Source organism: Argentina silus (genome assembly GCF_951799395.1).
Source record: "Argentina silus genome assembly, chromosome: 9".
In the NCBI taxonomy this organism is placed as follows: Eukaryota; Metazoa; Chordata; class Actinopteri; order Argentiniformes; family Argentinidae; genus Argentina; species Argentina silus.
The window spans coordinates 6,571,242-6,597,784 of record NC_139663.1 but is presented as its reverse complement, the minus strand read 5'-3'; the positions used below and the strand labels follow the sequence as shown (position 1 = coordinate 6,597,784).

At 41.3% G+C, this 26,543-nt stretch overlaps 3 protein-coding genes across 3 annotated transcripts; all 3 read right to left on the bottom strand.

Moving 5' to 3' along the window:
* Positions 1-1,208: 1,208 nt before the first annotated feature.
* Positions 1,209-7,152, bottom strand: xab2 (XPA binding protein 2). The gene is made up of 19 exons (XM_083676357.1): positions 7,041-7,152; positions 6,465-6,613; positions 6,119-6,242; positions 5,733-5,930; positions 5,476-5,610; positions 5,134-5,298; positions 4,855-4,999; positions 4,605-4,756; positions 4,354-4,473; positions 4,106-4,237; positions 3,842-3,973; positions 3,637-3,750; positions 3,360-3,522; positions 3,082-3,272; positions 2,812-2,934; positions 2,527-2,692; positions 2,147-2,273; positions 1,777-1,889; positions 1,209-1,514 (listed from the first exon to the last, which is right to left on the bottom strand). Exons 1-19 carry the CDS (start codon positions 7,074-7,076, stop codon positions 1,453-1,455), a joined length of 2,547 nt encoding a protein of 848 aa, XP_083532483.1. The 5' UTR covers positions 7,077-7,152; the 3' UTR covers positions 1,209-1,452.
* Positions 7,153-14,202: 7,050 nt separating this feature from the next.
* On the bottom strand, positions 14,203-22,803 carry stxbp2 (syntaxin binding protein 2). Its single transcript, XM_083677550.1, has 19 exons — positions 22,709-22,803; positions 21,743-21,792; positions 21,573-21,654; positions 21,232-21,308; positions 20,885-20,960; positions 20,630-20,733; positions 20,374-20,522; positions 20,146-20,230; positions 19,183-19,313; positions 18,900-19,007; positions 18,738-18,795; positions 18,571-18,636; positions 18,148-18,228; positions 16,852-16,993; positions 16,582-16,688; positions 16,400-16,498; positions 16,173-16,258; positions 15,176-15,336; positions 14,203-15,078 (listed from the first exon to the last, which is right to left on the bottom strand). The coding sequence occupies exons 1-19, from the start codon at positions 22,743-22,745 to the stop codon at positions 14,999-15,001; spliced, it is 1,779 nt and encodes a 592-aa protein (XP_083533676.1). The 5' UTR covers positions 22,746-22,803; the 3' UTR covers positions 14,203-14,998.
* Positions 22,804-23,880: 1,077 nt separating this feature from the next.
* pet100 (PET100 cytochrome c oxidase chaperone) lies at positions 23,881-25,574 on the bottom strand. The gene is made up of 4 exons (XM_083676573.1): positions 25,469-25,574; positions 24,751-24,837; positions 24,544-24,576; positions 23,881-24,437 (listed from the first exon to the last, which is right to left on the bottom strand). The coding sequence occupies exons 1-4, from the start codon at positions 25,571-25,573 to the stop codon at positions 24,348-24,350; spliced, it is 315 nt and encodes a 104-aa protein (XP_083532699.1). The 5' UTR covers position 25,574; the 3' UTR covers positions 23,881-24,347.
* Between the last annotated feature and the right edge of the window lie 969 nt (positions 25,575-26,543).

The following is a 26,543-nucleotide window of genomic DNA, read 5'->3' as shown; positions in this document are numbered from 1 at the left end:
TAGCATTTCAGGATGAGCCGAGAGGGCGGGATCTAGGGCGTGTGAACGCAACCAGCAGGTAGAGGTATAATGGTTCTTTGAGACAGGTGCATTTACAGGTGGAACCTCACTGCATTGGGTTGCGCAAATAAATAACCTGTTTTTTGTTTTGTTTTTTTAAATAGCCCTCCCTGCTCATGCAACCTTGTATAGCAATAAATCATCTTTTCAGCACATTATATGATTTGTGTCTGAGTGTACACATTACTAGCCTATGATAAATCATATAAATCCAATGTTAAGCATTAATCTCCTAGCGATCGCAGCCGCGAGGTCTATATCAAAATATAGCAGGCTATTGGTTGTGGTGCAGCCCTTTTCTTTCCTGGCTGTTACCGGCGTTGGTTCATATACCCCTCTGTTCACAAGGAAAACAAAACTCTCAGCACCTCCCCATCACATGATGTCCTTGAAAGTTCCAAGAGATCTCATAGCGTCCCTCCGGAGTAACTTTGTAAGAGGATTACGCTGAACTATTTTAATCTAATTATGGAAGAACACACTTTTATTTTTTCCTCAATTCATGTTTATTCTTTTCCTCCCCTAAAACAAATCAGGTAATCCTTTGAGTGGGGTTAAGAGACCAATAGTAAAGGTAAATTGTACTATACTTTACTATTCAAAACATACCAGTTAGATTAGTTCTGCTCTGCCCATTCTGCAGGTCCAGATAGTAGACAAATTAATGTAGTAAGTGTAGTCTAATGTGAGAATGTGTGTGTCTTAGGTATTTTAGATGCCAGCTGTTAATACAGCTTTTTCAAAAGCCAGGACCAAGGCAAGGTTGCAAACCTGCAGAATTCATGCCTGTGAGGTAAGCTTTAACTCCCAGGCCCAGCTCCAATTTCAATGAAATACTCACTCTCAGCCAGCCTAACTCCTCCCTCATGTTTTTCTAGGGCAGGGCACTGCCTCAGTATAGGACTGCAATAGTATTGGACTAAAACATTCACTGAATTATGTCAACAGTTTATCCATTAATTCATATGACCAATGTGAACTCAAAACCAATGTGGCTTAAATCAGCCTCAAGTCTTGACACCCAACATCAAAACTACTGCACATCAAAATAAAGACATTACACATCAGTAGTATCAGTGATTGAATTGTTGGTATAGGGAAGAGTGACATCATGTGGCCAATGCTAGTAGTAAAGTAAAACAAGAAGGTGTATTTATTCCAATTCTCATTTTTATTCACTGATCTGGTACAGACATAGATAGCATCACAATCTATGAATGTAGAGAGAGAAAAAGTACAGTCATTGTGTAAAAGATCAATGATGAATTATTGCTCCATACAGTTCATTCACAAAATACAATGAAGAGGGGTTGAAAGCCTCAGTAGGTTTGGAGCTCGTCTGAGCCTCGCCATATCTGTGCAACTGATATCATCATCATCATCATCCCAAACTCAGTCCTCTTTCAGCCCTCCAAAGACAGCTGTAGGGACACTCTTTTGTTCAAGCTGCACCTCTGTGGAAACAGAACAAAAAAACCATCAAAACACAAATTTACATGAACACTACCACACCCAAAGTAAACAATCATATGCTTATTGCAGCTGTCACACATTTGTTGCGTTCCGCCCTTTTTCAGAACAAAACACATAAATATGATGTTACAATCTCAAAATGTGTGCAGCTTGACTATTACGTGTGCAGCCTAACTATGGACAGGAGAGACCAAAGCCATTAGAAAGTGCTGCTAAGCAAAAGCTGATGGTGTCAAAACTTACCATCTGGACCCTGATCTTCATCATCTCCTTCCTCATCCTCATCGTCAATGTCAATCTCATCAGGGTTGGCTTGTTTGGCCAGTTCAGCCAGCTCACTGCGAGACGTGTCACTCCTAAACAGGCACACACAGAGGTTAAGACATGGATTATGAGTTCAGTAATAACTTCTATTTACTTGAGTATACACATCTCTTTAATCAAAACAGAGTGGAATTTTTCCAGGGCACCTTTTTTTGTTACAGAGTTCAGTTTCCAAACTACAAACAAAGCCCTAGGGATCGTGTGCTCCCTAGTGGACACTCCCTGATCTGCGGCTGGGGTTTCTGAGATGAGAGGGAGAAGGAGGGGCTGACGAGAGGGGATCACAGACCTGACGAAGAGTATCTTGTCTTTGGGCTTGAGTTTGTCCTGTTCAGCCTCAGCTGCTAGCTGCTGTGCTTGCTGCTCCAGCATCTTCATGTCATCAACACCCATCTGCCCTGGGGCAAGGTCTGAGACTGGACACAACAGGCACACGCAACATGGTTACAGAGAGACACTCAGAGAGGAAGATGCCAGTACTACTAGCTATAAGCATAAGAAGCAGATTACCATTGTAAACGATTCTTTACACTTCAAATGAGTCATACTATGAAAGGACATTTCATGAAAAAATCTTGACATCAAATATCAAGGTTATGTATACGTCTCTGAGAGAGTATATTACTATTAAACAGAGAATGTGTGATGTCTGTGTGTGTGTGTCCTTACTAGTGGAGCTGGTTGTGGCCTTCATCATCTGAGAGGTCATGAAGTTGACCTGCGTGTTGTATGTGGCCTGGACACTGCGCTTGATCCTTAGCATCTCCCGAATAGTGTCCTCATTCCCGTGACGGATCTCAAACTCCTTCCAGGTCTGCCAGAAAGTGGCAGTCATCTGAAAGAGGAAATAGGGATCTCATAAACATAGATCAATGGAACCGTACACTGATCAAGGAGGAATATGTTGTGGTTTAAGTATGAAGGTAGGGTCAGGAATTTGAGTGGAAATCTCACCCTGGGGTCACAAATCTGGGAGCAGTAGGAGTAGATAGCTCTAGCTCGGTCAATCTCGCCAAGTTTGCTCTCCATGTCAGCGAAGCGCAGGCACATGTCCCTGGAGTGTTCATCTGGGAGGACCTGGAGAAAAACATAGTTCTGTCACATATCTGACACGCTGTTCTCTGCTTCAATTATGGCTGTGCACAAACATCAATCAAAGAACACATCCATCAACAGACCTAGTAGAATGAGTGGGTGTGGGTGCTGTAGTATGAGGCATTTTACCTCAATAGCTTTCTGGTAAATAGCTCTGGTGTAGGTCACTCCATAGATTTCTGCAGCTCTCTTGATGTAGATGTTGAACATGTGATGTCTCTCATCTTCCTCCACTACCTGCGTTGCCCTCTCATAGACTGCCATAGCATGTCGTGCAAGCCCAAACTCCTCCTCCAGTTTGGCATACAACAGGTAGATAGCTGTAAGTCACAACATAAAATTTATCACACACCTTGAGAGACTTTCATTGATTAGAATAAAATAATATGTGCTGCATATTCCCTTACTCTTGGCAAACTTGCTTGGGCAGCCATCCAAAGCTTGCTCAAACAGGTCTCTGGCTCTCTCCAGCTTCTTGCCTCCATAGCGATCGATGAACTTGGTGAGGTAGGTGTTCCAGATGTCATAAACATTGGGCCACCTGAAGAGGGCGATGCCACGCTCATATGCCTACAGAGAGCATTGAGACATCAGAGGTGAGGTAGTAGTTCAATAATAATAGAATTTCTGCTCTCATTTAAGGCATTGGCATGTGTTTGAGGGGTTAAGGTTGGGTAGCATTACCTTAAAGCTCTCCTCAAAGTAGTTGTGCTCCTCCAGGAACATGGCATAGTTGATGATGATCTGTGGTGTGGCGATTCGCAGGTCGATGATGCGGTCATACACTGCCTTGGTAGACTGAGCAGGAGAAGACCAAACGATACTCAGTGATGTTAGAACTGTTTCCTAAAAATGGGTGAATGAGAGAATGGAATTATAATGAAAGTACCTGGAATGTGCCAAGGCTCTCCTCCAGGTCAGCCAGCATGGACCAGACCCTCAGGGACTTGTAGACTCGATTCTGGACTGGCTCTGATGCATCAAAGTACTCAGCTTTCTTTGATGGGATGGCAGTAGCTTTCTGCAAATGATGAAACAAATACAAAGATTCAAAGATGAAAATACAATCTTGATTCAAGTAGCCATGAATATCTGAAAACCTGTGAATGGGATAGATGGTGTTGAAGTTTTTGCGATAGTGTCTCTTTCTCACCCTCAGTATACGGAGTGCTTGTTCATAGTTCTCATGGCGTAGCTCCATCTCCCCATATTCACACCAAACCCCTGCCAGGTCATCCACCGACTTAAAGTTAACTTTGGTGGCTTTCTCAAAGATGGTCCGTGCCTGATGGGTACATACAGAAAAAGAGAGATAGAAGGGAATGCAAAAAAGGTTTGAGGAGATTATCAATGTTGTTGATGTCATTGTCAAACCCTTGTGGGAAGACCTCTTTCACTCACATCGTCCAGCTGTTCATTCTCCTCATAAAACTTGGCGAAAGAGACCCAGAGGGAATGGGGTTTCCCTGTGGCCTTCATTGGATCCACAGTCTGCACTGCCTCTGTGTACGTGTTAATGATCTGCAGGACAGACGTTAACCACATTCAAATATGTGAAGACAACTTGACAGATACAAAAATAAAGCAAAATTGATTTTGTTTTCATGACAGTACAATTAACACGATGGGACAGACTAGGAACTTGGACTGACCTGTCTTGGTTTTCCATCATACAGCTTGACCCTCTTATGCCACTCATGGACATTATGGGGGTTCTGGCGTAGAAGCACACTGTTCAACAGGAGTGGCCGTCGCGCAATCAGCTGCTCAAAGCGGGCCAGCCTCAGCTCCAGGTCAATGTCATCTGAAAAGACATAGAACCAGAGTGAGTAAGAGAAACATCAGGGTTGGGGTCAGGAAGTTATGAGGAAGTAATTGTGGTGCTCTACAATCCAGACTTACCATCTTCATCTTTCCCCATCTCTGAGGTAGTCTCCATCTTAGCAGCGATCATGCTCTCCTCAAACTGGGCGTAGCTGTCAAACACCTGGGTGAAGTCCCTCACTGTCACCACTGTCAGGATGGCCTCCTCATATACATCACGTGCCTGAGTGGAGACATGAGCACTCAGTTTGTCTCATCAAAAACAGGTACGCAAGGCAAAACTTTCAATACATTTCTTCATACATTTGAATCACTAAGAAGCTTGACTTAAAAAGTGATACAAGTAGGATGACATACCTTTTCAAAGTGGCCACTGCGGATGTAATAATCAGCGAGGGAGCACCAAAGCTTGCCCAGCTGGTCTGTGAAACGAGTTAGGCCTCCACGGATGATGGCGCCAACATTCAGAGATTTCACCTTGTCTGGGTTCTGGGAGATCAGATCACACATCTCGTGCCACAGCTGTAAAATAAATCCATCAATCACACAACAACATGAAGATTTTAGATAGCCAGAGATACAAATTTCTGTATTGTTAGCTGAGTGTTTTACAAATGTTACCTCAGACTATCACGTACTGTGTCAAAGGAATATGAAAAGTGAGTGGATTTAGATGTAAGGAAGAGACAGACATCCTACCTGGTAGTTAGACTTGCCCTCCTTGGACACAAAGCTCTCATCGTTAACAACACCTGCCAGTCGCACTGCTGCTTCATCCAGACGGCCAACGGAACGCAAGTAATCTATGTACTCCTCTGCATTCTCTGGAGACAGCTGCAGAGAGTGGGACGGAAAGGGTGTCAAAAACTTTGTGTTACAACTATCCTCTATCAAGAGCTGTGTCAGTGGGTACTGCTGTGAAGTGCTTTTAGAGGAGTAAACATTTGTTTTCTTACCTTGAGGTACCTACGATAGACACGGATGGCAGTCTCTGGTAGGGGTAGGTTACGGGCAAAGCGGAGGTACAGAGGCCAGATACGAGGATGCTGAGTGACGGGCAGGGCTCGGAGTGCTCGGTCAAATGTTCGCCGACTCCTGGTGATCTTACACTGGGATACCAGGAACTGGCAGTAATCAAGCCATATTCTAGGCATCTGATACGAGAAGAAAAAGTTGTATTATTTACTGTATCGGACAGATCACGAAAACTATTCAAAAGTCAACTGTACTCTCAGTGGTACCAAGCGGCAAGGAACCATGACATTTCTTGGAGTTTGGCATTTTCTACTTTTGATACTTAGAGGGGGTGCATTTGTGTGAGTGAGGTAACATTTAGTATTACCTTGTGCATGAACACCAGTGCCCTTTCATGGCAGTTGTTGATCTCCTCGTAGGCTGGCTCTGTGATGCACTTTCCCTTGACCTGTTTTCGTCTTTCCCTCAGGTAGTTGTACCATAACTTGTAACTGCAAGGTCACATGTGATTAAAATCATGTAATTGAGTACTCCCTAAAACCTCAGATAAAAAAACATTCAATAACAATCTGTAAATTCATCACCTACTATAGATTATACTGAGTGTCACTGAGCAAATGCACTCACTGGCAGACTGCAATAACAATGGTCATTAGTCACTAGTACTACTCGTCACTAATGATCACGTAGTTTTGTAAAGAGTCTGCCTCTACCTGCCAGGTAACTCCTTTAGAGCACGTTCATAGATCATGTTTAGGATAGATTTGGGACCGTTCTGTTTAAACTCGATGTAGCGCATCCAGCACTTGACCGAGTAGGGGTTCCTGATGATCTCTTCCTCGTAGGGCAGGTCATCTTCCTCCTGAAAATGTCCACCAACAATAAGAGTTGAGCTTTAGTTACCTTCACACACAGCAAGGTAAACTATCCAAAATGAATCTGGGTCATGTGAAGTCATATTATATATCATTACGTACTAGCCACCCATGAATTCATGCCGTTGTTTTATTAGAAATATAACGTTCACAGCTGGGTTCAACTTGTAAACAAATTACGTTTTGACAGAGATATAACTTGCAAGCATGACAGTTCATGTGATAATTCCTTTACATTGATTACGGGAGACTGCGGGCTTCCACAAGCTCCCCCATAGCTAAGCCGCAGGCCCGACTTCAGTGACGTGGGAACTTTATCAAATCGAGATCCGAGGCTTCATGAGGCCGCAGAAATATCACAGCATGCAGAAAACAATTCGACTGCACAATATACGTATACGATAAAGAACTTACAAACACGACGTCCGGTTTCCCATTCAGAGAAGGCATTTTCCTTTTCCTAGATCAAAACACCAAAATGACAAAAGTTCCCACAAATGTCTGTATTGTTAGCTTAACTTCCCCCAACGTGTTGAGAACGTAAAAGTAACCCCGCCCCCTTGGAAAATGGTATCCAATCATTTTTCACGTAGACAGAGCATCAGCATCAGCGGGATAGGTTGAAGATTCCCATTATAAACACTGGTTATAGGTCAGTGTTGGATGTTTCCCCATGTTTTATAGATGGATTTTGGGAGGGTAAACTGATGTTAGATCTGTACATCAGCCCACTAGATTAAGTGTTGTCCAGAGTTTCTGCATCATGAATTTGAAATTCACCCAACTACTTTTCCTTGGGTGCACCGTGTCAGTATGTGTTCCTTTGTCAGATAGTGTAAGCTAGCAAAACTTAATTGATGATGGCTTACTTACATGTCACCATTGCATTCCAAGTGTTCCAAGCATTCATTTTTAGGAATATTTGAACATTAATTATTTTATTCAAAACATTCATTTTAAAAACACACAATTTGTCAATTTAACACCAAAATGAATGACTTGAATGATACAAGATTACAGATGCAATTAATAATGTGTTTGATACCATTCTTTATTCCATTCCATGCATTACAATGAGCTGATATGTACCTCCACCAGCCTCCCCTGGTATATCATGATTGATAATCATCACTGACGTTGTAATTAATCATGATGTCACAGGGTATTTGGAAGATCCAAACACATGCTTTCCTAAGATGATGAATCTTTTTGAGGAGTATGATCATTATTCTGGATATAAATTAAATGTGCTGAAAAGGCAGATCTTGACGTTTAACTATTTAACTATTATTCCATTCCAAGAAATTAAGGCCATATTCAGTTTGAAATGGAATTTCAAATCTGTTAAATATCTTGGTGTGAATTTAACCAAAAATACCTCTACAATTTACAAAACTAACAACGAACATATCAATCTGAATATCCAGAGAGATGTTGAGAGATAGTCCATCCTTCCACTGGATTTCAACTCAGAATAGAAGTAGTGTCACAAATTAGAGAGGGAAATTCGGATATGATGCCAAATTTCAACCTGGCACATATGATCTAAGGTTTAAACTGTGGGTGGAGCAGGGCATAACAGCATTGTGTACTATTGTTGAGAACAGGGAATTTTTGAGCTTCCATGATCTAAAGGTAAAATACAAGTTGGGAAGGATTTCTTTAGATATATAAAGTTAAGGGATTATTATGTAAAGGTGGTAAAACAGGTGGATTCTTCCATAGGTTTGAATGGTGTCCTGATAGCTATTAGAAATGTATATAAAAGTACATTTAGGGCAATCTCAGTGCTTTACCAGTGCCTGATGGAATGTAGAGAAAATTCAACCGTGTACTGTACATTAAAGGTAGGTTGGGAAACAGAGTTACGTATTGAAATCTCAGAAGAAATGTGGAATAATATGTGTAGAACACAACATACTACCACTAATTCGAGAATATGGAAGGAATTCTGCTGAATGAATTTGACAATTAACAACAACCATGTTGGAGGATATGTGGGCATATGGAAGCTAACCACTCTCATATTAATGTGTATGTTTTGGGACAATGTGTGTTCAGTTATTAATGATTTCCTGGGTAATGATATTCCTAGGACTAGCCCTGTTATATACCTTGGAAATATATATGATGATGTGATGGGTTGTGATTGTTATTTGATTCAGATCTTGCTGGCAGCCAGCAAGAAGCCTCCAAAACTAGATTAATGGCTAGACATTGTCTGAGAAATCTTTAATATGGAAAAGATGACTTACCTGTGAAGAGTAAAATAACACATATTTGAAAATAATAAATAACTGGGAGAAATGAATTCTGTTTGATTCTTATCAGGAAGACACTCACAACTTGAATGACTAGTGAAAGTGTGACTTCAAGGATGTACTGTATATATGCATGCGTCAAAAAAACTCAATTAAAAAAGTGAGGAAAAAAATAAGAAATAAGACTTGTGCCACAGGGCACACATAACTGAACATGACAAAGCTGTCATTCATTTAAATCCATTGGTTTTCACATAAAGACAAACAGAAATACAACTATTATGGACGATGGCAAATAAACAAATAAAAAATCATGAACAAATGTCATCAAAACCTTTACAAACACATTTCTGTAGCTGCATTATATTGAATCCTACAATCAACAACACATACACATACACATAGCTATCTTTTCCTCCCACCCTCCTTCCTGTCTTTCTTTCCACCCCCTTTTCCCTTCCCTGTGCCTGTATCCACCTTTCCCTTTCCCTGATCCACTCTCCCCTTATCTCCTAGTCCCATCGCTTTCTGGATCTGGGCGGTGTGGACTCTCTGGATCAGGGAGAAGTAGTCTTCATCTGGGCTTATTGGGCTGGTCACAGGAGACCCACGTCTTGGGGTGGCAGGTCGCCTTTGTGCGTCCCGATGGGGAGATATAGATCCAGAGCATGGATGCCTGGGAGCTGCTATATTAGGAGAAGAAGGTCTCCTAATGGTGTGGGGCTTTACCAGGCTGAAGGAGGAGGGTCTGGAATGACTGTCCTCTTTTGGAACCAGGTTTAGGTTAAGGGAGAGTGGTCTGCCTGGTGTTGGAGTCAGAGGGATAATCATGGATTCTCCTGGGGGTCCCAGGGTGAGGACAACCTCTGGGAAAGAACATGACAGGTCGTGTGCCTTGCGTCCCTGTGAAAGATACAAAAAGTCATGTTCAATTCTAATTTAAGTTTTTTCCAAAGTTCCCAAATGAATATTCAATTCAGTCACTGGTCTTTTACTTGATCATATCATTTTTGTTACATACAAAACATTTGTATTGTCTTTAAAACATTAACTTTATTAAAGAGGTTTCTATGTAATTTTTCCACTGACCACACTCCCTGAACAATCAACAACAGCATACATACAGTAGGCTTACCAGTTGTGGGCTGAAGGACATGGACAATTTCAGTGTTACCTTTTGGTAGAAAATATTCCATTGTTATTGGAAAGTAATTGAAAACATAAAGCCATTTATTCTGAACTGTAGTGAAGCAAACATTGGTAGAATAAACTCCAACTCCAATTATGGAAATAAAAGTGCCTGATGATGTTTGATGATGAGAATGTACAGAAAGCTGCATCAACCAATCAACATAAATTCTAAGTAAACATATATTTTTCTAAATGATAATGAAAATGATTTCAAATTCAATGTACCTGAGCTTGGGGATTCTGCGTCCTCTCATACTCTGAGGCAGGGCTGAAGGAGGCTGATCTTGGCGGACCTCTAGATGAGCTTGGTTCAGGGGTGGTGTGGGTTGGAGAGGCTGGTTTGGACTGCTTGGACTCCTTCCTAAATAAAACTGGAGTCCCTTCAGTCAGGGTGATTTGAGGTGTTAAATAACAGGGCTCATCTTTCTTGGCACCCTGGTAGAAAATCAGAGGTGTGCATCAAAGCATTGTATTTTTGGTAGACTTACACTTCACGACTGCACTTGCCGATGCCCTAGTTTACAGTTAGTTTTAGAGATGATGTGTGAGTCACACAGTGACGTACCTCGTCTCTGGAGGATAGGTGATCTGGCTGCTGGACAACTCTTGCTTTACTGCCTTCATTCTGACCACCAGAAGTCCCACATATCCCTGGTAAAGAGGGAAGTAACACACGCTGGTCATCCAGCCGGCGGCCCTGATAGTTGGCCAAGAGGCTAAAGAATTTTTCAGCATCTGGACCTGTAAGAGAGAAGGGATCAGTGAAGACGACAGAATCATGAATATTATATATTCATTGAATAACAATGCATCTAGTTCTGACCTGAGAGTACAGTAGTGGTGTGTTTCGGTGTGGAGGGGGTGGTCCTAGTAAGATCTAAGGAACAGCGCTGCTCATCCATACGCCCACGCTGGGCACGATTAATCAGGATGATAAACTGGTCCTGCTCAGCTGGAGGAATTACCTATGGTGGGAGAAAAAATTATTTGACGACAAAATTGTGGTTGAGCCACTCATGACATATAAGGCAAAACAGCAGGAGCAAGATGTTTAGCATGACTGACCTGATGCCTCTCGTTAGCTGAGGGAGGGCTGAAGGAGGCTGACCTCCGGAGTGGCTTGTTGGGAGAGGCTGCCCCAGGGACACTCAGGTTTTTCGGTCGGAGAGAGGGGGACCCAAAGCTCTGGACTATGTGGGGTGCAAAGCACCTCTGTTCATCCATCCTGGAGCTCTGAAAAAGAACATGTCAAATTCCATTATTACATGTTGTATCATTAGTACTACTGACAGATACCAACCAATTATGGCACCCTATTTCTGAGGTTTACAGCTAACCTATGATAACTTAACCTACTGTATGAGAACTTGTATTCTGCCATGTATGAGACCCACCTGGGCTTTGGAGATGATGTAATACAGGCGGTCCGAATCCTGTCCAGCCTCTGATGTACTCCTTCCATTCTGTATCCCTGGAGAAGCAGGTGACATGAGTGGGCCACCCAGCTGGCGGCCTTGATAGTTGGTCAAGAGGCTGAAGAGTTGATCAGCATCTGAACCTGTAAGAGAGAAGGGATCAGTGAAGACGACAGGAGCCTGAATAACAACTTGAGTGAGAGCAGGGTGTTTGTGTCTAGTTCTGACTAGTGTACAGTACTGGAGCTTCCCGGAGTGGAGGCGGTGCTCCTAGTAGGATCTAAGGAACAGCGCTGCTCATCCATACGTCCACGCTGGGCACGATTGATCATGATGAGGAACTGTTCCTGCTCAGCAGGAGGAATCTCCTGTGGTGGGAGAAAAAATAATTTGACAAGAAAATACTCAACTACCACTGGTTAAACCACTCATGACACATAAGGCAAAACAGGTGGAGCAAGATGTTTAGCATGACTGACCTGATGCCTCTCGTTAGCTGAGGAAGGGCTGAAGGAGGCTGACCTCCGGAGTGGCTTGTTCGGGGAGACTGCTCCAGGGACAGTAAGGTCTTTCCGTGGAAAAGAGGTGGACCCAAAGCTCTGGACTATGTGGGGTGCAAAGCACCTCTGTTCATCCATCCTGGAGCTCTGAAAAAGAAAATGTCCAACTCCATTATTACATGTTATATCATTAGTACTACTGACAGGTACCAACCAATTATGGCAATCTGCATAACCATATTTCTGAGGGTTATAGCTAACCTACTGTATGAGAACTTGTATTCTGTCATGTATGAGACCCACCTGGGCTTTTGAGGTACTCCTTCCATTCTGTATTCCTGGCAAAGCAGTTAGAAACACGCGCTGGTCATCAAGTCGATGGCTTTGAATGCTGGCCAAGAAGGTGAAGAACTCGTCAGAACTTGGACCTGGGATTGTGGTGAGGACACAGGTGTCATGAAAATTCAACATGTGAGGAATTATGACATTGAGAAAATAACATATTGGTTCTTTATTTATGTCTAAATTCCTGAGAAGCGGTCGGACAGTTAATGTGTAATGGTGGCGCACAGCTTGCCTGAGGGTACAATACTGGTGTGTTTTGGAGTAGGATCTAAGGAGCAGCGCTGCTCATCCATACGTCCACGCTGAGCGTGAAGCAACATGGTGATGAACTGGTCCTGCTCAGCTAGAGGCACCTCCTATTGGACAATCAAATAAACCAATAAGATAGAGCCATTCAGAACTTCAATGACGTGTATCACTGCTAGGCATTGACTATATGGTTGCCCAGAGGGAATATCAATGATTACACTGTAGATTTTATTTCTGATGCTACCTCAGAAAATACCTAAGTTCAACTTATTTGATTAACTTCATTAAGTATAATCACCACAATTGACACGTTCTGGTCAAGACGACAGCCCTGAGAGTTGGCCAAGAGGCTGAATAACTGGTCAGAACCTGGACCTGTAAACACAGGGGGTCAGCATGAGATATACAGTAACACTTTTAAATATGATGTACAACCCTGGGAGCAGGGTGTTTGAAGTTCAGGGTCTCGTTCTGACCTGATGGTACAGTACTTGTGTGTTTTGGGGTGGAGGGGGTGCTCCTGGAAGGATCCAAGGAGCAGCACTGCTCTTCCATAACCCCACGCTGGTTCTTCTCAGCTGGAGTTTCCTGATGGACAAACAATCAAGTTGATGAAAAGTATTTAATTACATATGAACAGAGGTTAATATGCCAAATACCTTAGTGTTGTATATTTGCAGCTTCTGATAATCATTTAGTTATATGAATGGCACACAGAAAATGTAAATGTCCATAGAAAATCTATTGAACACATGACCATAACCAGACAAAATCTATAGTCAGGTTATAGAAATACACTCTATATTACGATCCCTAGTCTGATACTCAAAGTTGTTATCGTGTTCCGAAGTTTTTTAAGCGTTCAACCAGAAATACCCATTAGAAGTATTTTAGTGCTTGGTTTGCTGGCCTACTCACCAAGAGTCCAAATTAATGTCAAGTTTTGTGAAAATAAATATTAGATTTAGATAAAATACTAATGGATTCCATGACCTACCAGCTGGATGCTGTTCGCTCCCATTTGTGTCTCTTCTTCAGTTGCTATCATAATCCAGTATTCTTAAAATTTCAAAAGCCAAGCTAAAAGTGGCAAATATTGCACAGAATGAATTACTGCAACTGTTAGTTATAAGATTCAATAGCTCTTAAAATAGTCATATGAAATTCAAATAGACTGAGGTAACATGATATGATTCAAGGTTATATTTTGCTCCCAGTGCATAAGAAGCAGGTTGTAGCTTGGGAGAATGCTTTTATAGGGCCTTAAACTGAAGTATTAACCCATCCCCATTAAGTGCCCCAGCCGTTGCCCCAGTCTTAATATCGCTATCTGTAATCCCAGATAAAAAAGAAAATAATCCTCCACATGGAGGGGGATGATCTTCTTGCTGGGTACTTTCTCTTTTTGAGCTACCGTTGACATCATTAAAACCGTGTTTGTATTTTGACATTTTCACCTGCTCACGTGAAAGGTCGTGGTCAGGATATCCAGAGGAAGCAGGTCACACATTTGTCCTCACTGCCACACATGGTATTACTCACTGTGTGTACTCTAGGCAAGTCATTAGACAGAACAAACAGGGACTATTCTCATTTAATAAAGTGAGGACACAACTTGAAGAAACGCATATTGTTTATTAATAATTTGGACAAAAAAATAACAACAAAGAAATGAAGTCCCATAACACTTCACCACCATTTTCATAAAACATATACATAATAAAAGTGCATGATTTCAGAGGAAGACACACTATCTAAGACATTCTGACTGAGATGAGACTTCAGAGAAGAACAGGAGTGGTGAAGATACACCGGTTGTAAATGGTCCCAACACCAAGCTTCTTTGGTGTAATGTTACAGCGAGCATAGGAGAGAAAACCTTGATAATTTAAGTGAATCTGGAGTATGAAACAACTGAGATAATATATATATCCAATATTCACTGCATCTTTTGATATATCAGATTAGCTATTGACAGTCATTTGACAGGGATGGTGCTATTACATACATACCTAAATAAAAGGGAAAGAAAAAGGAAAACTACAAGAAAGGTAATGATGATTCACTAATTTGCAAGGCAATTACAGTAGAAGGCACAGAGACAGATTCAAATAATCTTCATAAAAGGTATATGTATGAAATTAAATAATCAGAACAACATTTTTTAATCACAGCATTATTATGTACAGCACATCATTCGTTTCATTTTAAGCATTAAAATGTAAGAGTTAATTTAAAAAAAATAATGAGAATCACAAATATATTTTGTTTAATGATTAGATGTCACTTCATGTTGTACAGTTGTCTCAAACTCTGAAACAGAGGACCAGTACCCAATCATCTCATATGAAAGACTCCGAGACATTTTCCCAGTGTGCTCAGACAGCCCCCCATCCAGGCGAATGCCTTGTCTAACATTCAGGTGGTTGGGCCTGGTCCAGCTTCTTCAGCTGCTCCAGGAAGCTGGTGGGGGTGAGTATGTGAGAGGAGCCTGAGGAGAGGGACAGAGAACATCAAACCCATGATGCTGGGGTACATGATTCATGGCATGTTAGAAGTTGGGAGTCAAACAAGTTTCCAATTCTTACCAATCAGAACCTCCCATTTGCCATCTGTGGCTCGGGTGACCTCATAGGCAGAGCGCATCTCAGAGTGCGACAGGCCACCAATCACGAAGATGATGAGCCGAGGACCGGAGCGATATTCTGTTGGTGACTTGTGTTTGTGCCAGTGTCCAAACCGTGCACTGCTGCAGTACGAATTAACATGTATATTTGTAATAATCTTCCAAAATGCATCTTTATCAACACAAGTGCAGATCAGAGAGCTATACAACAATGCCACACTACTTTATAATTCATTAGATAACATTCTATGTTGATAAGCCTCACAAATCCATAATTTGGTAAGAGGACTGGAAAGGTTTAATGTCAAACATTAATAGCTACATTCCAAGAAACAGCATAATAAAAGCACAGGGGCTTCACCTTTAAGAGCACAGCTGCTGACTAAGGTTCACAGTTACATTACCAGTTATAAAAACGTTATGCCAGCAACAGCTGTTGTCATATACATGTAATATATAGTGTTTGTTTATAATGACATTGTTTACACAAAGAATGGAGTAAAACAAGCTTATATTTGGGGATCTGATGGGGTAAGACAGTTGAGGCATGTATAGGTTATTCTTCAAGTATCAATGGCCATTATATGATTAATTTAAAAGTCCAAAAATGGATGTACCAATCCCAGATTGCCCCTTTAATGACTACTCAGATTTAAACCCTCAAAAAAGTGCTTTTGGCACACAGTAAGTAGGCAAAGCATTGTCCATTAGTGACCGCAGATTAGGAAGCCTCACCGCTTCAGATGAGCAATTTGTACAGTGTGGGCTGCAACAACAAAAATAACAACCCCTGCAGGATTATGGGGATGTCAGACGGCAGACTGGAGGAACTTCACCTATTAACCTCTTGCAATAGCTCGGTTTAGGGTTAACAAGGAGATAAAAGCTTTGGTGGAAGCCTGGTCATCCATCTGCCTCTCAGGTGGCCCCATCCCTGCTGACTGAAGCCCTATACACACCTGACTGCAGTTTGCGTGGTGCTGATGGGAGCAGGGTCTGAGATGAATGGCCACTGCTTTCTGTCCAGCTTGTCTTCTATGGCATTCTGGAACACAGATAAGTAACAGAAAGGCTGGTCAGAGACTCACATACACCCTGTTCAGCATTCAGATTGTATGTACATCAGAGTTAACACAGCTATGCAATACCATGCAGTCAACTACCCCTTCTTTCACTTCTTCCATACCTCCATCACATCTTTAATGGTGGGAGTCCACCGAGAGAGCTGGTAAGTGCTCTCTGTGCGTTCCTTCCTCTCTGGCAGTGTTTTCCCAGCATTAGCGCCCTGATAACACACAACAATTACTGTATTTACTTCACTCTAAAGGAAAAGCATTTGCATGGCAATATACAAAGAGAAAGGTTTACCCCAGCTATGATGGGGCAGCCCAAGTGCTGCAGGTTGGTGATGATGTTGCTGTCTGCCTGCACATTGGCATGCTGGATGAGCTTGGCCAGGTTCTCCTGTGTAATTCCTGTGTAGAGACGATAGTTGCATCGAGTAGAGACAAACCCTCCATGCAAAAAGTTCCCACCCACTCACACACAACATTGTATATAACATTGGTCTTGAATGAAAGCTATCATTCCATTTTAATACCAGTCAGGTGGACACGAGGGGCTATGACGTGTACCCACCCTTTTTCTTGTGGAATATAAAGAGCAGTATGATGCGGATCTTGTCGAAGGGCTCCATGTCAGTGTTGAGGAGCACAGGGACGATGCTCTTCATAGCATCCTTTATGGCTACACCCTCTCCATCTGTCCCCATGGCCAAGTCCTGGGAAGCACATGGAGAAACAACCATCAGAGACTCATCAAATGCCACATGATTGAGTTTGGTGTGAAAGAGCATACAACCTCGTATTGTAAAACAAACAAGGTAAAAAACTAAAAGAGAGATTGGATGGCCTGTCCTGGCAAAATAGTTGTTTGTTGTTTGTAATACAGTTCTTGCAGATATCGTGCATACGTGGTAGAGAGCTTACATACTACTTTAAAAACCACTTAAGAGAATACTTTATTCATGTACTTTACATCCATGCAGTCACGACTGGACTGGGTGTTTTCCTCGAATGGCAAATTGAAGAGATGCGTGAATTTCTCAAAACCTCTTATAGAGACATAATCCAGCCTCTCCATAAATCCCCACCAATCAACACATGTAGGACCTGTCACACACATCTGAATTCATGCCACCATCAAATGTTGAATATTTCTCATATATATCTCAACCTGTCCATCTGAACAGAAGCACCAAATGCCAAGCCCAAAGGATTACAAAGAAGCTTTCAGACACACTGATGATGATCCATTAGTGCAATGTGGCTAGCTAGTCAGTCAGTCAGTCAGACACACACACTTTTTGATACCAGTCATACATGGATCATCACTTATTTGATGTAAACCCTGCATAGTAAACACTCCCACTTGTAAACAAAGAGGGGCTAAGAGCAGACAATGTGTTGGAACCGATTTGATTTGTCAATATGATAGAGTTTGGGAAAGCATCCTGGTGGAGGATTTCTGGGTCATGGTGATACACAGCTGTGCAATGTTAGAAGTCTTTATTTTCAGTCGTGACATTAAAGCTTCATGTACATTACTGCTGGTTTAAGGAGGGGAGGTCATGCGTGTCTCAAGCCCCTTACGCAACATTATGAAGAAGATGGAGAGTAAACATCATCTGACTGTGTCTATGACAAATCTTAAACAGACCCAAATAGAGAGGTACTAATAATAAGAGATGATAGAATTATAGAAGTATATAAACTGGTCATTAGTAATTTCTTAGCCTCAGCTAAACACAGCTCAACAGACTGGGTTTACACATCTTGGATGCAAAAATATGCCACTGGGCCAACAAGGTCATTTGCATTTCCTCTTATACAAGGTTGATGTTTGACTAACTCTGTATGTTGCAGTAGTACTGACCTGTTCCACTTCACACAGCTTGTTCAGAGATGATTCGTATTTCGCCATGCAGGCCTTTGCCAGGTGCAAGTGGGTTGAGTACTGCAAATCAAACCAGAGACAATTAAGGGCTATATGGTTTACAACCAGTCTTTGAAAACACATACCATTTAATCATTTCAGTACCAATGTGAATACGTCACATTATGTGATCACTAGAGAAACACATCACGAAAGACCATTAATGTTGATGTTTCTTTCTGTTTGGCTCGTTTCCAGCTGACCTTGTTGCTATGACAGAAATTGACTCGTCCCTTTCATAGTATATTGTACATTATTGGCCTCCATTGCTTTGAAATATTGAGATCAACAATGCCTAGCGAGACATAAGATATTTTCTCCAAGGGGGTGGGTTAAGACAGAGACATCACAAAGAAAACCCACCAAGCTCAGATCCTTCTGATACTGTGGCATCTTCTTCAGCATCTGGGAGAGGTCTTTGATGTTGGCCTGAAGAACAAGACACATTTACAGACAACACAAACGGTATGTTCAGTACATATTGACTGGCTACACATTGACTATATGACAATCAAAAAACGCACACAAACCTTATCAGTGCACATCCTCTTACTCTCGCAAAATGTACGGAGCAGTTCTGTCACTTTCCTGTAAGGTTCACAAAGACTTCGGCATCAGACAAAGCTCACATTGGTTGGATATGTATGTAAGAACATTATTATAGGCATCATCTTAATGATATGTTGTCTTACTTGGAGACATCTGCTATGTGCATGTGTCTCAGCTGGACCCACAGCTCATCATCTTCATCCAATAAAACCTCCTTCTCCCTGGAGTCCCCAATTCCAGTTGTCTGATATCTAAGAAAAACACAGATTAGAAAACATTACACAAGGATAGACTATAATAGTGATGTGATTTTACCTCATCGGTGGATATGGTACAACAGAAATACAGGATTTGCAGGTGTGGTATAGACATACTGTACAGTACATTCATCTGGTCCATCAGAGGAACAGTGCTATGCAGACTCACTTGTAGATGTCCTGTTGAATATCCAGCAAGTCATAGACCATGGCCTGGAAGGTCAACTCATGCAGAATGGGTGAGATCGGGTCAAAACCACGATCAACAATCAGCAACTGAGATCGTGCTTTGTCAGCACCCTGAAAATCATAAACATTACGTCAATATACCTTGCATTGCACTTAACAACCAGTTAATTACAAGGTGAAATATATACATGTGTGTCTCTGTCATCTAGTATGTGTAAGTACATCAGAGTGTTTTGCCAAGGACAACTACTCAGAGCTTTGGTTGATAAAATGCCTTGTTTTCATCAAAATGACTCAATAATGGAATTTCAGACATGTACAGGGGTAACAGGTTGTTCTCACTATAGTCTAGTGCCACAGTCAGACATAAGCCCATTCATAAGAAACATTGACATCACAATTGAACAATTCCAACTCTGAGCACTGCAATCTTCTCTTGAGAATGGGCATAAGTGATAGACCTCTATCTATAAGAATATGGGTTATGGAATATCTGGAGGAGGTATTGTGACATGTCCTCTAGGTGTGCTGAGAAAGAGACACCATCCAGAAGATGAGAAGAAAAAAGGTAACAGCAAATGAATACATGCCTTCAGAGATCCAACTCTGGCTCAAGGATATGTCAGCTACGAAAGACAGAAAAGGAGAAAAGACAGTGCAAGGTCCAGCAGAGAGTGTGAAAAATAATTAACAGAAAATCAAGCAAGAAAGAACTGGAAGGGAAACACCCGTAACCCTGTGGATACTGTAGATCTGAAGTACAACTAGAGCTTACAGTAGCTCGTGACAATCATATCAAAGACTAAATGTTACTGGAGGTAATTAAGTGGTACAGTGTTGAGATAAGGTTGAGCGTTGAGATAAGCAGAAGCAATACTGAATCTACAATGCAATACAGAGGAGACGTTGTGAGCCGCAAAATGTTGCTGTGTGTTCTCCTCACCTCCCCCATGCTGGGGTTGTCTGCTTTATGAGCGTTCAGACGCTGATATACCTCCTCAGCCAGTCTGGCATTCTCCTCAGGACCCCTACGAGAGAGAGAGAGAGAGAGAGAGAGAGATTGGAACAAACAAGTGCACACTGAACAAAAACACTTGCATTAAGTATACAAACAGTGGTACCACCATTGAGACAGACTGTGAGGACCAGCCTATGAGTATGTATCTAGTACCTGCGATAGCGGATAGCAGGGTACTCCTTCAGTGTGTCACAGAGTGTGGCAATCTGCTCAGCAAGTGCCTCCATCATTTTGACTTTATCTCCTTCTCCAACAGGACTGTAGAAGGAGTACATGGAGCTGGGGTCGTCCAGAGAAAACACCTACAAGAGTGAGAGAAAATGTGAGATTGTAGTGTTATTGTAGTATCAATAACTTATTCTATAACCAAGTGAGAATGAGACAGAAGAGAAATAAAGGAGGTACCCACCTGGGACTCATAAGGCAAGAATGCTACGTTGATCTCCTTCAGAGTCTTGATGACCCTGGCAACTCTTGACCTCCCAATCTCAGCAAAGAGACCATCTGGACAAGCTGCAGGACGGATGTACAATGTCAACATGAAGTGCATTACCATTTCATTGTAAAAGCAATTTCAATATACCAAGAATGTATGCTCGTACTATATGAGTGAGTGTAAACTGAGGGTAAACTTTTGAGGGTGTTTTAGAACAAATGATCTTACTGTCAGTGAAGAAGATGTGCGCTGCTTTGTATGTGAAGGCAGTCTCTTTGAAGTCATTGATCAGAGCATGAACTGACTGCAATGGAAAAGATGAGAGGGAGGAGGGGCATAAGTAAATATAGTACAGCATCAGAATAAAGCTGCTTTCACATTACACGATATTCGCCACAAATTCCTTGATCGGGACTTAGTAATAACATCCTAAGAAGGTTGGGACATAACATGAAAAAAAAAATGTACTACAGGTTTTTTGCGATTGCGTTCGACCGGCTCTCCGATGATCAGCGACCTCCCGATCAATATCAAAATATGTAGTTAGGGAGTTTTAAACATTGTAAAAGGCTCACCTTTTTCACAGGGGAAATCAGATAAATGGCCTCCAGGCTAGAGATTGGTTCCCTGCGCTTACTGATGTCCTCCACAACTGTGAGAGAAAAGAAGGCTCAATTAAATAATAGCTAAGGACTCAACATTCACTTCCTCATACTCTGATCCTCCATTACATCCTGGGCGGCCCTATTTTTATACTATTATTGCAGAGTATTTGATTTTGATCTGAAACCTCTGAAAAAGGCTGTTTGTAAATCTCTAAATCAATAAGTAACAGAGAGTATGACAGTGCAACATTTAAAGTTCATATGCTTTAGTCCCCCAGTACTCAATATCCATAAAATGTCACAACACTCACTAGTCACCCCCTCTGCCATTATGTCAGACATCTTGCAACATGAGGACAGGATTCGCATGCTGATGTGATCCACAATGAGCACCTGGAGAGATTGAGATAAGACATGGCTTTACAGGTTTTGATTGACTGCAAGACTTATAATCTTTTGAGTTCAGTAAGAGCACAAGTACCTTCCATTCCCCATCCTTCTTAACACTCTTGATAACTCCATTGAGGATTTCTAGGGAGTAAGAGAAAATACATTTTTCAGAATCTGATGTAGACAATGTGACAGCTGGATGATAACTACAGTAAACTCATTAAGGTCACAGACGGTCGAAACACTTTCATCCATTCAGTTCTGATTCAGTTCATACTAGCACAAGGTCAATGTCATGGTATGTTGAACTTCACAAGCCATCTCAATACTACTGTGATACAAAAGTAAATTAATCTAGCCCTGCGGCCATCTGAGTAGATTAAAAAGACCTTTTTACTTCCCATTGTCAGTCCTAACAGAGGCATCTCACCCATGATGACCCATGTTTGCGAAGATAATTCTCATCTCTCAAATCATGCTTTTAATTGAATGGTTCATGGTTCAATGTGAAATGAGGAAGTATGAGGAAAATGCACTGTAGTGAGGACTGACAGGAACGTTTTCCTCGTAGGATCTTTGACAGACATGAGAGGTCTCTCACAGTCTCTTATTTGGCTGTAAAAGACACTAAAATGTTGTAAATTCACACAATCGCAGGTGCCTTTCGCCACATGCAAGATTCCTTTTCAACTACACCCAGACTCAGTGAACAAATCTAGTCAGCATCGCAAGTCCTTATCACTCAAAATGTGTGCTTAGCAAAACAACTTTGAGGAACGTAATACTACAAGTTTTGGTTACCCATCATATTCATTCAGCAATTATATGTAAAATATGAGCTTTTTAACATTTTTGCTAGCTAGCTAGCCAGCCACAATACAAGGAAGCAATGTTTTGAATGACGTAGGTACGAGTCATTGCCAGGCTGACTGTCTGGATGGTTTCTGTTCTTCTTTGTTTTCGTGATAGGAAGCTAAACGACGAGGAAGGCACAATTCGCTATTTGTATAGAGTTTGAATGATTTGGAGTTATTACATGAAGACGTTCCAAACTTACTTTCCCCGACTACCGCCTTCAGTCCGCTTGGAGCCATCTTGACACTTCCGTGTTGACCACTTTGTTTTCATGCAACTTCTTAGTGGCTGTCAAACTATTGACGTCATGTCCGCTTGGTGTTGGAGATATTTCTTATGTTGGTATTTTTCACCAAACAGACGTGTGTGTGTGTGTGTGTGTGTGTGTGTGTGTGTGTGTGTGTGTGTGTGTGTGTGTGTGTGTGTGTGTGTGTGTGTGTGTGTGTGTGTGTGTGTGTGTGTTCTGGTGCGTTTTCCTGTGTGTGTGTGTGTGTGTGTGTGTGTGTGTGTGTGTGTGTGTGTGTGTGTGTGTGTGTGTTCTGGTGCGTTTTCCTCTACAACCCTTGAGTTACAAGTGGGAAACACGGACAAGTATGATGATACCCGAGTTTACGAGCTATGACGTTTCCACTGTAACCTTCTTCTCAGAAAACAGACGCTGATTTCAACTGTAATGGTAAAAAAGCCAACAGTATTCAGCTTTCTATACAGGTTCAACATATTTAATTGTTAACAATCACGCGTGTATGTATGATGTATGTTTGTACGAGATTCTTTGATTGAGTTCCCACTTAAAAAGCACTGGAATGCATTAATGTCGTTAAACAAATCTACTTATTGTAAGTCGCTTTGGATAAAAAGCGTCTGCTAAATGACTAAAATGTAAAAATGTATCAGTTCATTTCACCAAATGGGAGCAGAGTTCCCGAGAACCTAACATCACACCAAGGATTTACAGTTGATGAGAATTCCTTGATTATAGTGCACACTGTGGCATTGATATTTCTGTATTAAATTTATTTAATTAAATGATCCTCCCATCCATCTTAGGAGAAAATCAATCCAGTGTCTCGAGGCACATTGGCCAGTGCATTCCACAGCAGGTCCAGAAGTTTCCTCAGAACTGTGTAAGTATACTGTCTCCCAACCTCAATCTCCTGTGCCACATGCCTCCACACACAACTTGACTGACTAGCAAAAGTCACCGATGCAGACTTCTGTATATCTGATATATACAGAAGTCTGTAGAGGCAACGTTGTCTAGATAAGAACAACATTGACACAGTGATCCCAATCCAATCACATCACAGTGGATTTAAGACCTTCTAAACATTCTTCTGTCTACTACACAAATAAAATAATCTTTAATTGTTCAGCCAAGCAACATATTCAAACTTTAATGAAAGACAGAGTTCAAACATGTTAATCTGTGTAGAAAATACATGTATTCTAAATTAAAAATTAAAAAAACATTTCAAGTCATGATTCTGAGTCTTCTGCCATCAACACTTTTTTGAGGGACAATCTAAAATAATCATTGTTTACATAGACACTATTGCAGACCATCCACAGTACATGTTGTACAGTTTGCATTTCAGAAAAGTCTTACAGTGTGACTGCAACCATCAGAAGGGTTATCTTCCCCCAGTTCAATTGGTTATTGCCCCCCCAAGCACACACCCTCATCAGGGTGTATAACCTACTCCATGACATCCAAAGCCCCAGAGATTCCACTCCAAATCTCAGGCCTGACAAAACTCATTCTCCTGTGGACCAACAAGTAGGATTGCAGGCTCCGGATTATGCACTGTGGTCATCCTCCTTCCCTCTTTGCACCATCATCACTCCTCAGACACCATGCCCATCTCTTTTAATATTCGCTGCTCCTTGCGATTTCGCATACGCTCTTTGAAGTCTTCCAACTCTTTCCTCTGTAACACAGATCATTCAGTCATTACACTCCAGAGTTTCACCAGTGCTGGGGATAGAATTTATTATAGTTCAAAAATGTGTTTCCACTCACAAGATTACACTTACATGCATTTTCTCATCTGGTGGGAAGATCTCCCTCTGAATGTCAGAGGAGGTCACCATGAAAAAAAAGACATGTTTGTGTAAAAGAACAGGTAATTATGCTGTATTATCAAAACCCTTAACAGTTTTCCCCAGTAATAGTACTGTCACCGTTCACAGACTGTGTATGAGACATGAGTATGACAATGAACTGTAAGAATTGACACTAACCTTTCTCTTCACAATATATTCCTCAAAGTATTCAGCTTGATTGGAGATCCAGAACATGGTCACAGGAAAGGACAGATAAAGCATCATCTGCTCAGAAAATAGATATAAAGCCACAGTCTGTAGTATGTTCAGTAAATAAGAATAATGAAATACAGCCCTTGATTTGTAGAAGAATGACATTAGTAAAACTGTCTCACTTAATAATAACCAAAACTGACTGACCCTTCAACACGTATTTTTTACAAATCATGCTGAATGTCATTCACTGAACATGGAAAAATAATGGAAATGAAGTGTTATTTGCATGCGAAAATGTAAAAGAATGCACTTAGCTACTCGCGTACTGCATTGTTTACATGTTTTAGGAGACTCACTACTTCTATATAGGCCATCAGCTAGCCTTAGTAATAGGTCATACATCTACAAATCAATCGATAATCATTGTATGATAGGTTATAGGGATAAGCAACGGTTGTCAAGTGTAGTACTTGTTCAAATGACACAAGTCCTCTCTAGCTTGAATGTTATGTTGACTCAAAAGCGGCTGGGTTGCATGATGACCACACCACACTAGCGCTAGCTAGCCTAGCCAACGTTAACGCGTGTAGCTACAGCAGGCTTTTACAGTCAAGCAACTAATGACACCGATTAAAATATCAACATATAGTAAGTAGTTTACCGGACATTCGTTGGAGATAACATGTTATATCACACTCACCCGAAACACCTCTATCTTCACTCCCATGTTTGCTCCAACTCCAACCTTGAACATCCACAGTACTTCCGATGTGATCGAATACGATTTGTTTTCTGATGACGTCATTTCCAAAAATATCCAATCAGTGATGGGCTAGTGGGCAAGCCCAGAGTGGAGAGAGGGATATGCGAAGCATATACACGGTCTTTGGTGGTATGCAATGAATATACCAAAGATTATAGAATTAAGAATAATCAGAGAATAAAGTTCCTCCTATCTATGTGTGTATTATACATACATGTACGAGTCAAATTACAATGTATGGTATGAATACATGTGTATATGGGAATATATGTATGTCTATGTGTAACACTTGATAAATACATGAGTCATGAGAATGAATATGATAGTAAATCGTTCTGATGTTTATGGTTTGTCCGCTTTTGGATATCATGCACCGAGTTATAGCAGTTGAAGTTCATGTTTATGAATCTTCAAAGTTTGACAGCGCCTCACATGGATCGTGTCACAGCATTTGGAACCCATTTATTACCGGTCATGGAGGGGCTCAGAGGAATACATTATTTGTATCTTTAAAAGCAAATGGCATTAGGTTATTCTGTCAAACAATTAAATTAAAGTGGGGCACCGATAATTGGCGAGGCCTACCCAAATTAACCATGAGATGTCGCTACACACCGATATGGAATTTCAGTTGAACTATCATCATCATCATCATCATCATAGACCTCGACCAAAAACAGCAATTCAGTGCACTGCATTATTGAAGTGATTTAGTGCAGTACCATATTTGTTTTTTTTAGAAGTACCCTATTCTACATCCTGTTACCTTCTTATAATGGTTGTGTAAGCTAATACTAAATCAATGGGATTGTTTGACACTCAAGTCACAACAAATAAACAGAGCAATACATCTCGAAGGAATTCGCTCATAATGCAGCGGCAAAACTGAAAGAACTAACACACTTGCTGAATCATAATATCATCATATCATGCTTTCTTCAGGGTTTGACAGTATGACCGTGATGCACTTCCATTGATTTTGCACGGGCTTTTGAGTAATTACAGCAACCGT